This window comes from Arachis stenosperma, chromosome 9 (assembly GCF_014773155.1).
Source record: "Arachis stenosperma cultivar V10309 chromosome 9, arast.V10309.gnm1.PFL2, whole genome shotgun sequence".
NCBI classification, from domain to species: domain Eukaryota; kingdom Viridiplantae; phylum Streptophyta; class Magnoliopsida; order Fabales; family Fabaceae; genus Arachis; species Arachis stenosperma.
The window spans coordinates 130,999,834-131,014,754 of NC_080385.1; the positions used below are offsets into that span (position 1 = coordinate 130,999,834).

The 14,921-nt window shown below is 34.9% G+C and overlaps 1 protein-coding gene and 1 long non-coding RNA gene across 6 annotated transcripts; one reads left to right on the plus strand and one right to left on the minus strand.

Annotated features, from left to right (window-relative positions):
• Positions 1 to 370: 370 nt before the first annotated feature.
• On the minus strand, positions 371 to 1,853 carry LOC130948196 (uncharacterized). 2 transcript variants are annotated; one of them, XM_057876907.1, is made up of 2 exons: positions 1,751 to 1,853; positions 371 to 1,188 (listed from the first exon to the last, which is right to left on the minus strand). In XM_057876907.1, the coding sequence occupies exon 2, from the start codon at positions 1,165 to 1,167 to the stop codon at positions 514 to 516; it is 654 nt and encodes a 217-aa protein (XP_057732890.1). In that variant the 5' UTR covers positions 1,168 to 1,188; positions 1,751 to 1,853; the 3' UTR covers positions 371 to 513. The 2 variants fall into 2 exon arrangements, with proteins under 2 accessions (XP_057732890.1, XP_057732891.1); XM_057876908.1 differs by having other exon boundaries at positions 371 to 1,184; positions 1,751 to 1,852.
• A 3,549-nt stretch (positions 1,854 to 5,402) lies between these two features.
• On the plus strand, positions 5,403 to 10,240 carry LOC130947642 (uncharacterized). Of its 4 annotated transcripts, XR_009072735.1 has the most exons (10): positions 5,403 to 5,897; positions 6,085 to 6,170; positions 6,445 to 7,201; positions 7,301 to 7,451; positions 7,791 to 7,839; positions 8,272 to 8,354; positions 9,160 to 9,239; positions 9,410 to 9,549; positions 9,689 to 9,718; positions 10,005 to 10,233. It is a non-coding gene; the product is annotated as an uncharacterized LOC130947642 (long non-coding RNA). The 4 variants fall into 4 exon arrangements; XR_009072738.1 differs by lacking the exon at positions 9,689 to 9,718 and having other exon boundaries at positions 9,389 to 9,549; positions 10,005 to 10,240; XR_009072737.1 differs by lacking the exon at positions 9,689 to 9,718 and having other exon boundaries at positions 10,005 to 10,240.
• Positions 10,241 to 14,921: the final 4,681 nt, after the last annotated feature.

Here is a 14,921-nt window from a genome sequence, read left to right on the forward strand (position 1 = left end):
TATGCAATTTGATTTGGTTGAGAATTATGATTCAAGCTTTTATTTCCTTTTTTAATGTTTGTTTCTTTTGTTTTGGACTAGGTGTAGGCTAATTTGAAGTTTATGGTGGAATAATGAATTAAACCGATTTAACTACAATTTAATTTTGATTAGACCACTAAATTATTAAATCAGTTATTCAATCGGTCCATTAATCAGTTCAATTTTTACAACTTTAATCCAAATAAATTTTAAGTGGAATAAAAATATTTTATTTTTTTTAAAAAAAAATATTTTTTCACAAAAAAAAAACTAATCCAAACTAAGACTATTAATCCCATGCATACTATCAAACAACAACGTAACTAAGAGCGAGTTTACATGTTGAAAATAAACCATTATATAATTCCACTAAATAAAATACGAATATGAATCAATATTTACAAATTAAATTAGGACACAAAAGAAGATCAGGAATCAAACACCAAAATAACTAAAATTGAATTTTTATGTTACTATGTAGTACTACGGATTTCAGATTAGTTCTAGACTTGGAGCAATAGCTGATGAAGGGGCAGCAGCATGAATGATTTGATTTCCTTTCAAGAACTCTTTGAAGGTAACTAAAAGGCGAAAAAGAAGATAGAAAACCACAATTGCAAAGAAGGTAATGACAGATATCATGATGGACAAATGCCTGACGAAGCTGACATTTTGCGGTTCGGTCATAAAGACACCGACGCAATAGGCTATTCCAAGGGCACCAAGAGAGAAGCACATGTCGACCGCCATGAGCAAGATGGCGAGTGGCTTACGCAGAGGAACCCCGCTCACGAGAAAGAAACAGGCCAACAGAGACGAAGCAAAAGACAGGTTGTTGAAGGTCACGAATACGCTGAATTGAAATGCTCTTTCACCTCCTGCAATAACGGATATTCCGGGGCATTGATAATTGCCTCCTCCTGATTTAACCATCTTTGAACAACTTACATTCCCGTGGTCACCGTTCTGGACAACGCCGCCCGGTGGATTCAGTCCCGTTTGGAAGGTTACGGTTGCGATCACGGTGGCTACCATAGCCAGGTTCCCTCTTATGTCCTCCATCCATTGCCTGCTCTCCCCTTCGTCTGTCAGCTTCTTCAATCCTTTTATTATATCTTTTACAATAATTCTCCACCATCTTGCCATTTGAATATTCTTTTGTCCTTTCTTAATTCCAGCCATGATTCACCAATCAACAACAAAAAGTAAGTAATTATGATCTACAACTAGCTAAAGAACTTTATAAGAAGATGTTGTAGCCTAGTTTCTACAACTATTTGTTAGTTGTAATAAGGAATTTTAATACAATGAAAAAGGGAAGAAGAAAAAAAAAAATTAAACACTGAACCGAAGTTTCATATTTCAGAAACCTACTCAATCAGCCAAATTAAAGTATATATATGTATATATGCAAATTAATAAAGATTTACAATAATAAGTGAATTTCAGGTAGTGGCATTTAGCTCTTACAACTCTAGAGGAGGAGTAGTAGTGCAAATATAAGTGTTAATTATATGAATAAATACGGAGAAATAACAAAAATCAACCCCTATAGATGATAATTTTTGAAATTGAAATATATGGTAGTTCAGTAGTTGAGACTTTCTTATTTCCCGAATAAGACTATACATATATATATTCATGCGTAACTAAGGTACTTAATTGGGGCTATCATAACTCATAGTCATATATAAGGAATGAAAAAGGAGAGGGAATGATTCTAGCTCACCTTGTCTTGCGTAGCTTGCTACTCCTTTCTATTGCAGAAGCTCAATGCATACATGTGAGCTGCGCTATTTATGAAGACTATATACTAATAGGGAAGTTTCCTATCAAGCTGTTTTCTATTATTATTTAATTATTAATATATAATTGGTTGTACATATAGTAGATAGATGACTATTCAACTCAGAGACCGAAGAAGGAAAAAGTCTAATGAAGTAATAGTGTGATGACTAAAGAACGTAGGCGCCCATAAGTTTACTTTCCAAGTCAATATATACAAGTTGACAATTTTCTTTTGTTTCTAGAAAGATTCTTTTATTTTATTTTTTAGAAGACTAAATGGTTAAATTTATCCTTTAAAGATTACTCATTTTTTAAATTATTCTCTAAATTTTTTTTAATTAAATTTGTGTTTTAAATATTTTAAATTAGTCACGTTACGTTAGTTCTTCTATTACTTTTGTTGTTGATGGCGTCAAAATTTACTGATATGCCACATTAAGTAACATCATATTGATCACATCAGCATATTTGACAATGCTAATTGACGGTTAAAATAATAAATTAAGAGAAATTAATTTTAAGATATTAAAATCTCTTAAATTAAGATTGAATTAATCTAATTTCATAAATTTTTTATGTTAATATTTAATTAGAACGATCAAGTGTGTTATGACATCACTTAACGTTTTTATCAAAAAATTCTGATGCTATGACCATGAACAATAAAAATCCTTCAGAAACATCAATTTAAAAAGCAAATAATCTTTTTAAGATAAATTTTACGATTTACTTTTTTTAGAATGTACATACTTAGATACAAAATCACTAGCTTTAAGTTGTGCGAGGAGTAGGAGTTAGATCTATTATTATTAAAACTGATTCCAATTAAGCATATCAAGTCATTAGTAGCTAAATTTTAGAAAATATATGCAGAGGAAAAATGAAGTTCTTTTCGAGACTCTGATTTTGTTGCATTGTTCTTAGGGTGTGTTTCTGCCTCGCAAAGCAAATATGATGACCCACAATAGGTTGGCCAAAATATAGCCACAAATGTAATTTCAGTGAGGATGCGCGCGCGTGAACTAGTTGTTGTTGTTATTAGCAGTACTATGACGAAATTTACATTGCTCTTATTTAGTTTTAGCTAGTAGTATTTTGTTTCGCACATGGTTATGAGAAACCCGGAGTAGGGGATGCTCCCAATAAAGACGCATAAAATATTTTTTTTAAAGATATTTTTTAATAATTAAAATTTAATATATATAATCACTTAAATTGTATTATTTTTGTCAAAATTAGGTTAGACAAATTAATTTGATCGAAAAATAGTGAATTAAATTTTGAATCGGTCTAAATTAATATTATTTTTTATAAAAAATAACTACAATACCCCTATTATATAAAATGATTAAAATACTTTTATTATATATATTAATTTTGAGAATCCTAAATTCTAATCATTTTCTTCTCTGTCGTGTCGTTTAAAATTTTTAAAATTACTATATATAAAATAGGGATATTTTAGTTGTGTTTTATAATAAGGATATTGTATTAATTTTTTATAAAAAATATTAATTTATATCGGTTTAAAATTTGATTTATTAATTTTTTTACTAAACTGATTTGTCCAATCTAATTTTAATAAAAATAATATAATTTAATTGATTATATGTATTAAATTTTAATTTTTAAAAAACATCTTAAAAAAAGACGTTTTTGACATCTTTATCTAAGTGACTCCCAACTTGGAACCGTGTACAGGATGGGTCAAGGTTCTGAGAATCGGACCGGTCATCAAACTGTTCTAATTACTGATTTATTGGTTTATTGGTTCAATCAGTTTAACCGGTGATTCAATACAAAAAATCGTTTTAAAATAAAATAATAAATAAATTATAAATAAACATTTTAAAATATAATTATAGTATAATATAAATCTTAAAATAGAATTAGTAATAATGGAATGTAAAGGGAGCATCATGCTGTGGAACACTAGCAGCCACTGTTGCTACATTACCAGCTGAATTCCTGAATTGAATCAGAAAAATAAAGTGAACATTCTAACAGGTCAACACTCAACAACACAAACTTCCTAATATAGAATAGTAATCATTAATTGGCCCAAGCGAGAAATATTGTAATTTAATTTTGGCATAGTTCTCATTTACATTCATAATTGTTCATGTTGAGAGTAAACGGCACTATTAAAATTATCAAACATTTAACACCATAAACATCTTAGTATTGACACAAAATGATTGCAGTCAGCACATTAAAATTTTGCTTATAAAACAACCACCATAAGTTATCAAGTATGCTCAACACTGTCTCATACCTTCCTCCTGATAACTGTTGAGCAGTGCTGTGAGCAGATGAGTCTAAAGGTTGATCGAGGCTGCTATTATCCATGAGTCTAGCTTGAAGACTTGAATCTGAATTTAGAGCAGAAGCTGCTTGATCTTGACCAGAATCAAGTGGTCAGATATACTACAATTTAAGCTTTCAACATTACAATCCAATTTGACATAGCCCCAACAAAATAACTTCTTTCTTATGAGAGAAGAAACCCAATTTAGTTATTGTTAATTAGAATTGTTCATTCAAGCAAATATATAACATTTCACACATTCCCAATAATGAAGTAAACTTCTGAAGATAAGAAAAGTACATAATCGTCTTATATATAGATAATCAGAACTCAACTATAAGATAAAAATAGTATTTGAAAACAAAAGAATCCATCTGAGTGTTGCCAAATGCTTTAAATCTTGGGAAAGTTCTCTTCTCAAGAACTAGTTTCATAACTTCATACTTATATTCAGATAGCAACCAAGCTCATGCCAACAAGCAAGTAGTCCACTAGTAAAACACTATCAGCAACTGGTAAAACAAATTTTAATACATACAGATTTCCACCATACATACAAATTTGTAAATTTGTAAAATTTCCACCATTAGCATCCAGCAAATACAAGACAGAACCAAAAAAAGAATTGAAGAACCAACCCTTAGAACCAAACTGGAAACAGTTGAAACCAAGACCGAAGCAGATTTGAAGAAAAATGGAACCAAACTTGAAACAGTTGAAACCAAGACCGAACCAAACTTGAAACAGTTGAAACCCTCAGTGAAGATGAAGACGAGAAGCCACTAACCTGGGTCCGTGCCGAGAAGCCAACGAAGATGAAGAGCCGAAGAGGACCTACTGAGTTATTGGGTTAGGCGGTGACGATCACTACAAGAAAAAAGGTCTGTCGGCACCCTTTTTTCTTGCCACGCTTTTAAAGCGTGCCCAAAAGTGGTCTATGGGCACGCTTGCGAGGGTGGCCACTGATTTGTGATTTGGCCATGCTTGAAAAGCGTGGCCATAAAGAAAAATCGGCACACTTTTATGAGGGTGACCACTTATTTGAAATTTGGCCATGCTTTTTTATCGCCACGCTTAAAAAGCGTGGCCATAGAGAGAAATTGGCACGCTTTTAAAGCGTGGCAAAATGGTTTCATTATCGTTACATTTTAAAGCGTGTGTCCGTTTCCTCTAAATCTTTCGGCATGCTTTATAAACGTGGCCACAAAGTTCCAAAAAAAAAAAAAAAATTTCCACCGCTCTTAATTCGAAACAAACAGTTTACACAACAACCCCCTAACAACACTTCTTCCTTTCTTCGAAACACACCCTCCTCTTCTTTGAAACAATGCCTTAAAAGCGAAAACCCTAACACAGAGCTCATCACCCTAACGGCGGCGGCGCTCTTCACTTAACATAGAGCTCATCGCCGGTGCTCTCACTCTCTCCCCCCAATAACATTCGTTGGTCAACCTCGTTCCAACCCTCTCTAGCAACCCCTCCGTAGGTGCCACCTCTGCCGGTGTTCCCTGCGTCGGCGCTCCTTCCGTCTCTCCTGTAAACACCTATCCCTCCTTCGGCGGTGACTCACTCTGGTAAGGCCTCCCTCGGCGCTCACTCTCTATCGCAAACCCTCCGTCGACGCTCACTCTCTCTCGCAAACCCTCAATCGTCACTCCTCCCTCCATGGTTCAGCACCCGCCGCGTTGCCGTCTCCCTCTCTGAAGTCGTCACGCCGCCGTCTCCATCTCCTTCACTCGTCGCACCTCCGTCAGCCACGTTAAGCGTTCGCAGCACCGTGGTAAATTATCTGTTCAAAATTTTTCTTGATCTGATTATTTGTTTTTGAATTTGATTTTTTGTTTTGATTTTCTTGGTTCTTCATTTTTTTCTGATATTTCTAAATTTATATTTTTTGTTCTAATCTGATATTTGGGTTAGGGTTTTTTTGTCTAAACTTCTTGACATTTGGTTCTGTTCTGCTACAGCTGTGGTAGTGCTCAGCTGCTGCTATGTGATGCTGAACTACTGCTTTGCCTGTTCTGTTATTCTAGTTTTTCTACATCAACTAGCAGTAAGTTAATCTTTTCATACTTTAAGCATTCACGGTTAGGATTTTGATTTGTTTAATTTTTGTTGATTGATATTAATGGTTTGAGTTAATTGTTCCTTTGCTATGTGTGTGGTTTAAGATCTGAGTTGTTGTATGTTTTTATAAAAGAGGATTGAAACTTGTTAAATGAATTAAACTTTGTGTTTAGATTTGTTCTTGCCCCAAGAAACTCTGCTTGTGATAAGTCGTTTTAATTAATAACTCTGCTTGGCGACAATGTGTTTTGAAAGAGCAGGGGACTCCTACTGGGAGAAAAAGTCTAAGGCTGCTGGTCTTAGGGCAACTGCAAACCATTTGCGTGATTTGAATCCTGAGGATGCGCACGAAATTCTTAGGCAAGCTGCTGAAATTTTTGAAGGAATAGGAATAATTAATATTGCAGCTCAATGTTTTTCAGATTTGGGGGATCATGAAAAAGCTGATATAAATTTGAAGTTTAGCTTCTATATCTATGCTCGTCATCTGTTATTAGTTACTTCTCCACATTTTTTTCTCTTCTGTTATCGAAGTCCGATGAAGAAATCAATGTAAATAGAAAACTAGCTAAGGAATTGGTTGACAAATGGGTAATTAATCTGTGAAACTCTTGCTTCAGCATGTATCATTTATCTTTCCTTAAAAATTATACTGATTCTTGAATACATTATAATAGTATGCATTTTCTTTTTTTACAAGCTATCCATTTTCATCCAGGAGTAGTTTTCTTTTTTGGGGACAGATACTTAAAAAAGCACATCATTTTTGCTTTATAATTGCATAGCCGACCCATATTTAATAAGAGTACACAGTTTGAGGACATGAGAAATGCTGAGAACGACAGGATTTCTTTCAGGAGGCCAACTGTTAAAAAGTGCTCAACCATTCTGATTTAAATTGCTTGTCTTAAGCAATATTTGTCTTATGTATTGCAATATGCTGAATTTCTACAGGCCAGCAAATAAAGCAGCAGGGATAGAATATAAAGATGGTGATCTTGATTTGGAATTTCCACAGTAAGTCTTGGGCATTAAGATATTACTGGTGGAGCAGTGTGAACTAAGTTGTCACTGATTTGTGTTATAGATGCTAATTGTTCTGAATGTATAATGCAGGCCTAGGTCTGGACAGCCTTCTTCAAGGCAACATGCATCAAGGCCAGAAGCAACACCTTTGGGTTTTGTGATCCGTCCCTAGTCTAAAATTGATCCAAAAGAAGTTAGAGTGCGAGCAAAAGCTGCTGCACAAGATCAGCAGAGAATGAAGGTTTGTGCTTTACCTCGGGGTGGGAGTATTGTTTTTTTTAAAGGTTTTTATGATTCCCTGAAATTCTTTAAGTTTTCAAGTGTTTGGAGAGTATCTTACAAATGTAGAATACTGAGGAAGCGAATATGTAAATATAAAAATTGGAAGTAGAGAGATGTAATTTTTCTCAATATTTACTAAGAGGGAATAAAACTGATCTGCCTAAATGATATATGGACTGGTATATAGGAAGGGTTGAAATAAGTTGTCATGTCATTGTCTACATGTGATCATAAATCTTTTTTCCTGTAAATTACTTGATGTACACAGCTCTGACATAGCTCTTCGAAAACATTTCAGCCTTTCCCAGTTGAGCAAGCAAAAATTCTATCACTCTCGCATATACCAGGTAATAAGTGATTGCCATTTATTTGTTTACTGTTCTGCACTTCAGTTTTCTTGACATACCACATATAAATCGTCCTGAAAAAACAAGAGCCGAATACAATGAGAGGCCTATACAGAGTGCTCCCTGTATCTTCCTGTGGAAATTTTCTATTTGTTGCAATTGTTTGGATAATAAATGTGATTTTAGATCATCGGTTCGATAATGTTGGGGATGCGAATAGCAATTTTTTACCAAAAATATGTTTTTGTCCATCAAATGGAAAGTTCTTAATAGAGTATGCTAGCAATTCTATATTTTAGAAAAATATCTCCTCTCTCTCTCTCTCTCAAAAGAAATCAAAATATGTAATTACATGCTCTTTAATGGTTTTTTATGTCGGACAAATATTTTTCTCATTTTCGTTTTCATTTATTTATTTATTTGTCCTTCAAGCCAATGGAACTTGAAGAAGTTCTATCAGAAGGAGATAGTGATGATGAAGTTGATGATGAAGTTGCTGATTTGAAGAGCTAAGGGTATGCATGATTATATATATGATCCTTGTTTCAAAATTTATAATCTCTTTTACCTTTTTAAATGTAACTCTTGTGATACAAGAATGGTCTGATAAAGCTTTTGGGTAAAACTTGGATGGCTCTGTGGCTATGAGGCTCAGTAGTTCTTTGTTACTTTTATTATTAACTTCTTGAAATACAAGTGTCTCAAAGGGAGAAAGAAAGAACATAGAAAAGCTGTAGGGAAATATTTTGCCGTTTACCCAAAAACCTACTTAATAGTATTTACATGTTAGCGATGTCACTAATTACTTAACCCATAAGAGTCTCCTAATTACTTTATATGCCGTTTGTTAACAAATTGTTGTTTGGATTTACATCAACTGCACTTAAAGGATAAAATATACTCTTTTGTCCCTGAAGTTTTTGAGAAATTTTAAAATTACCCTTAACGTTTAAATTTTGTTCCTCTAATTTCAAATATGTTTCAATTATATCCTTCGGGGTTAAGAGACATATTTGAAACAAAAGGGACACAATTGAAACAAATTAAACGTCGATATTTTTGATACCTTTCGAAAACTTCAGGAACAAAAAAAATTTACTTTACCAACACTTAAATTGGATGGTTTAATCGAATTTTAGACCTTGTTAGGAGAGCTTAATTACCATTTGTGATTCTAATTTGACAATTAAATTTCTGCTTGATCATTGTAAAGGTTTAGTTTGAGGCTTTGGGATGGGAATATGAAATCTATTGCACCTTTTAGTATTTCTTCATACTATACGTTTTGAAGATTCATTGAAACATTTTGATACCTTGCAGAGGCTTGGTAATTTTGACAATGTGACCAATGCTGAGAAGAAATTCATGCATATGTAGAACTCATTTATTCGAAAGCAATGGTAAGTTCTTTTCATTTTGACTCTATTCGCTCTCTGTTCGTTGCGTCATCCTTGTTTTGATAAAGGGGCAAAACATAAAAAAGATGTAATCAATTTCAAGACTGAGACTTTCATAAATTGTGAGCATAATAACCAGCAACATGCATCAGCCATGTATCTTGTGTTTACAGGGCTGTTTTAGCTTGGCTTTCTATTATTGCGCACCGCAACAAAGACAAGAAGGCAGGGGGAAAACTGATCACTGTGGCTGATGTTGTAAAGGAACACTGGACAACTTATAGAAGAAATTTTTTTTAGATATGACTATGAGGTAAGTGTCATCATGGTTGCAATTGAAGTTTCATTTGTAACATGATCTTGGCATTTCAGTTTTATCTTTTGATTTTCTTAGTAAAATGAGCATGGTTAAGTGTAATGGTTTATTTTACAAATCCATCTCCTTCATGTAGGAATCTGAATCTGAAGGTGCCAATAAAATGGTAGCATACCTACGGGAGATCATGGTTGCAATTGAAGTTTCATTTGTGACATGATCTTGGCATTTCAGTTTTATCTTTTGATTTTCTTAGTAAAATGAGCATGGTTAAGTGTAATGGTTTATTTTACAAATCCATCTCCTTCATGTAGGAATGTGAATCATGGTTGCAATTGAAGTTTCATTTGTAACATGATCTTGGCATTTCAGTTTTATCTTTTGATTTTCTTAGTAAAATGAGCATGGTTAAGTGTAATGGTTTATTTTACAAATCCATCTCCTTCATGTAGGAATGTGAACAGGAATGTGAATCTGAAGGTGCCAATAAAATGGTAGCATACCTACGAGAGACTGCATCAAAGAGCAAGACTGGTGATAAGTTCTAATGATAATTTTGATAGTTCTAATGATCTCCTAAGTTCTAATGATGAACTTATTTTGTCCTAATTTAATTATTAGTTTTGTTAAAGTATTGTAATTTTTTAATTACAATTTTAGCATATAAATAATTCATGTAAATCAATAAAAAATCAATTTTTTATACCTTCTAATTTTCTCCTCTTTTTTTTTTTAATTTGACAAAGGAATAGGCCACGCTTTGAAAGCGTGGCAAAAGATTTTAGCTGGCAAGACACGCTTTTGAAGTGTGATTGTATGTGCTCTATCGGTACGCTTTCAAAGCGTATCGAAAACCAACCTAATCGGCACACTTCAAAAGCGTGACGATATGTACACTTTTTGGTACACTTTTAAAGCGTAGCTATAGGTTAATGGATATGGCCATGCTTTTTAAGCGTTGCAAGACACAAAAGCGTGCCGATAGATCCATAAAAGCGCGGCATTAGAGCTACCGGCACGTTGGCGGATGTGACCCTTTCAAAAGCGTGCTGATAGTTCAAAAAACGTGGTGAAAAGTTATCGGCACGCTTTTTTGTACTTTTCGGCACGATTTTAAATCGTGACAAAAAGCTTATTTTCTTGTAGTGGATGGAGGACCTGGGTTAGGCGGCAACGATAGAGGAAGAGGCGGCGGTGCTGAGGACCTGGGACGGCGGCGGCGTTGAGGACCTGGGTTAGGCGGCGATGATGGAGGGCTAGGTGGCTAGGATTTATTTGATTCAGAACATGAATGAATGAATTATTGGGGGAAGAGAGGGGGGGTTGGGTCACGAGGGGGGGGGTTTGGGAATAACCTGGATTCGTTTTCTTTTTTTTGAGGTAATGACCAATTCGGTACCCGAAAGATTCAAATGCTGACACTTTGGTACTTGATTATTGTTATTGACAAAAAGGTACCTGAATGTTTTAAATTTTTGCCAAGCGTGTCCACGTGCTTGCCAGACTATAGCTCCGGTGAGTACGATGCTTACGTGGACGCTGGTTTTTGCTGACAAGATAAGTTTTATATTAGATGGAATTTGTAATTAAAATTATGGTTAGCCTACCTGGAAATTAAGTTAACCTAATTCAATCTTGGTTTTGTCCCAATTTAATTTTGCCCTAAAACCCAATTTTGCTCTCTTCGTTTACTCCTAGAGCAGGATCCCAATTTGGAAGATGCAAGCAACTAGGGCTCGTGGAAAAGGTGGAACTGTGAGAAAGCACTCATCCATTCAAGCCTTTGACGTGGATGGTGGTTCAGGAATTGTCAATAAAATCTACGATGGGTGTTGCTTTTGTCCGCTTCCAATGGTTCCATTGAAGTCGAAGACAAGTAGCAACCCTGATAGATGGTTTCTACGTTGCCCTATGTGGAAGGTAAGCTTAGAATGTTGATGGATACGCGACGAAATGATACAATCTTCTTGGGTTTGTTTTCTCCACTTATTCAGATTTAGTTTTCGATCGCACTCTGATTCATGAAATTTTTGTGTCGTGCTAGAACACACAAAGACGTTGTAGGTATTTTTAATAGTTGGATGAAATAGAAGAGCAATGTGTGGAAGGAGAAGTTTCTTCGGAGAATAGCAACATGGTGGGCATAACAGAACCAAAGAAGAAAAGCATAATCAATCTGGAGTGTAGTGATGGCCGGGAAAGGGATAGGATGATGATGGTGCTTTCTGTGGTGAATGACATGAAGAAGTAGCTGAAGAGGGTTGAGTTGTTGTTGATTGTTATCTGTATATTGTTTGGGTTAAATCTGGTTTTGAGTCTGCTTTGTTTGGCTAAGTAGGAAGACAATGGTTAAATTTAAGAGTTTAAGAATGAAATTTTATTTCTTTGTAATGTTCTCCTAATTGTAATTGAGATGAATTAATGGATGCTATGTTATTATTATTCTGTGACTGAGTTATTGTTGTTGAATTGTGAGCAAGCTATATATAAGATAGGTAACATTTAAGAAAAGATGCCATAAACAGAAGCTGAATAAAACACCTGTCTCATAGCATGAAATCATAATCCATAAGTATTCAGAGTAACATACTTCAGACCCAAAATAACACAAGCCAGCCCCAAAAAAACCTAACATGGCATAATGACACTTATGGTCATAGCAAGTACTACTAATCCAAGATGACAGTAACAAAATCACAAAAAACTTGGTTAGCACTTAACATGCCATAATGGCACTTAGGTGCATAGTAAATATATCAGGTCCAACATGGAACTAAAAACAAAATGAAAACCCAAGAAACTAAGGTCACTTCTTGTTGCTTACTGAAGGCTTTGATAGTTGTGGTCCAGATTGCTTTTTCTTCTTCAAGGATGGGGTGGACATGAAACCTGTGAACCTGCTCTGTGTGGTTGGGCTCGCTGCTGCCATGGTTTCCTAGTCACACTTGGTGGCCTAGATGTGGCTGAAGGTTGGGCTTGAAGAGTGGGCCTAACCAATGGACCTTGTGGCATTGACCTATGCCCACTACTTGGTCCTGCAGCATTGGTTGGTGAGGGTGGGATCTGAGATTTAGACCCAGCAGCATGCTTGACAACCCTAGGTTGAGCAGGGGGTGGTGGTGCAGCTGCAACATTTTGTGTGGGAGTGGGAGGTGTTGTTGAGCTTGCTGTTGTTCCTCTTCGAGTGGTCCTGCCCCTTCCTCTTGTTGGTGGTATTGGTGGTGTTGGTGCTAGTGGCCTTGCTGCCACTAGAGGTGCTGATTCTGAGCTGGTTGCTGGTGTAGTGGCTGCATTAGGGGGTGTAGTAGTTGTTGTAGTAGACACATCAAGCTCAGTATTCTGTATCAGTAGGGTCATTAGTTAAAAAAAAGGCTTTCTCAGTTTCAGGTCTAACATTTTGGAAAGAATAATGTTTGCTAAAATACAATTGTTTACCTCATCAAGCTGACTTTTTGGGTGGTTTTGAGTGAGGTCTTCTTCATCTGCAACATGTGCAGCATGTGCAGCCTCCATGGTCTCCTCCCAGTTAGCTTCTTGCTCTCTAGCTTCATCCTCATCAATTCCTTCTTCTTCAGCTGCTGCTCCAGTTGATCTTTCAGGGCAAGTTATACTATTATGTCCAACCTTGCAGACAGACAATGAATAAAGTAAATCAGCATTCATCAAATTTAGAAATGATTGAATGATATTATGTAAGTAGATAGTGGAGAATAAATTTGTTTGACTTACTCTCTTGCAGGTTTGACATGTTATCTGGCCATATCTTCTCTTGGCATTGTATTGGCTCCCAGAATTTTGCTCACTGCTGTCCTTCTTTCTTTTCTTTGAAGGTCTACCAATAAGCCTCTTGTATGAAGGAGGCAGACAAGGCAACCCTTCATGATGCTCCCAATACTCTTGACTTGGTATACTGTTAATGTGAAACTGGTAAGTCCTATTGTATACCTCAATGGTGAGCTTGTGATGGACATAGTCTTCAGGCTTCTCGTTCTTCTTCACGCCAAGCTTCCAGAGCAACGTCTCTCCCTCTCTACGTGACCTTTGAGTTTTACTAGTAGTGACACACTAAGTCACAGTAACTCAGTAACTAGTAACAGCATTTGCTAATTGGGTTTTAGGACAAAATTAAATTGGGGCAAAACCAATATTGAATTAGGTTAACTTAATTTTCAGGTAGGCTAACAATAGTTTTAATTACAAATTTCATTTAATATAAAACTCATCTTGTCAGCAAAATCCGACGTCCACGTAAGCATCGTACTCACTGGAGCTATGGTCCGGCAAGCATGTGGACACACATGGCAAAAATTTAAAACATTCAGGTACCTTTTTGTCAATAATAATAATCAGGTACCAAAATGTCAGCGTTTGAATCTTTCGGGTACCGAATTGGTCATTACCTCTTTTTTTTTTACAAATTAAAAAACGGCGTCGTTTTATCCGAACCGGCTGGTTACCAGTCTGCCCAACCGATCAGTTCTCGGCCGATTCGACGGTTTCTCATCGTTTTTTTTCGAGCGCTTATAGGGGGAGAATCGGACTACTTGCATCGTCGGTTCTCGGTTGAATCGGTTCGACCAGTCGGTCCGGTCCGATTTTCAGAACCATGGGATGGGTTCGATTCAAAGATAAAACTAACTGTTAGTTTAGTTAAAAATTGAAAAATTTGGCTAAAAAGAAATTGAAAGAGATATATTGAAAAAAATTTTGGTATTATGATCGACAAATTTTAATGTTGTTTTCAACAAATTTTGGTGTTATTTTTATTTTTGATAACTTTTAATTAGTTAAAAAAAATTTTTGTTACTGTTAATAAATTTTGGTATCAAAATTTAAAAATTTTGTGTCAAACTTAATAAATTTTGATATCTTTTTTAATAAATTTTACACAATTAAAATTCTCTTTCTTCTTCTTTTTTATCGTCATCATGTTAATCTTCTTTTTTATTTTTTTATCTTTTTCTTCTTGTTTTATTTTTTATAAAAACAAAAATAAAAAAAACAAAACAAAGAAAAATAAAATAAAAAATATTATAATAACATAAAAAAGAAGAGGAGAAGAAATGAAAAAAAATACAATAATAGTAATTAGTAATAGAAGAATGACGAGTACTACAAAAAATTTTGGTTAAAACAACGGTTTTTTAGAGTAATTATGCACAATAATTTTAACTGTCATTATTCTCAAGACTGCATTTTCAACCATAATTTTGGACGTCATTTTAGATATTACGGTGGTTTTCGAAAAACCGCCACAATCCTCATGATTTAAAATGGCGATTTTCTATGTGTTTAAAAAGGCGGATAAAATTACAGTTTTTTCCATGTTTAAAATGACAGTTGAAACTGCCATTTTATCCGGTAAAAAT

Excerpts from the sequence above, each read along its gene's own strand:
- LOC130948196 (XM_057876907.1), bottom strand. The coding sequence starts at position 1,167 with ATGGCAAGATGGTGGAGAATTATTGTAAAAGATATAATAAAAGGATTG.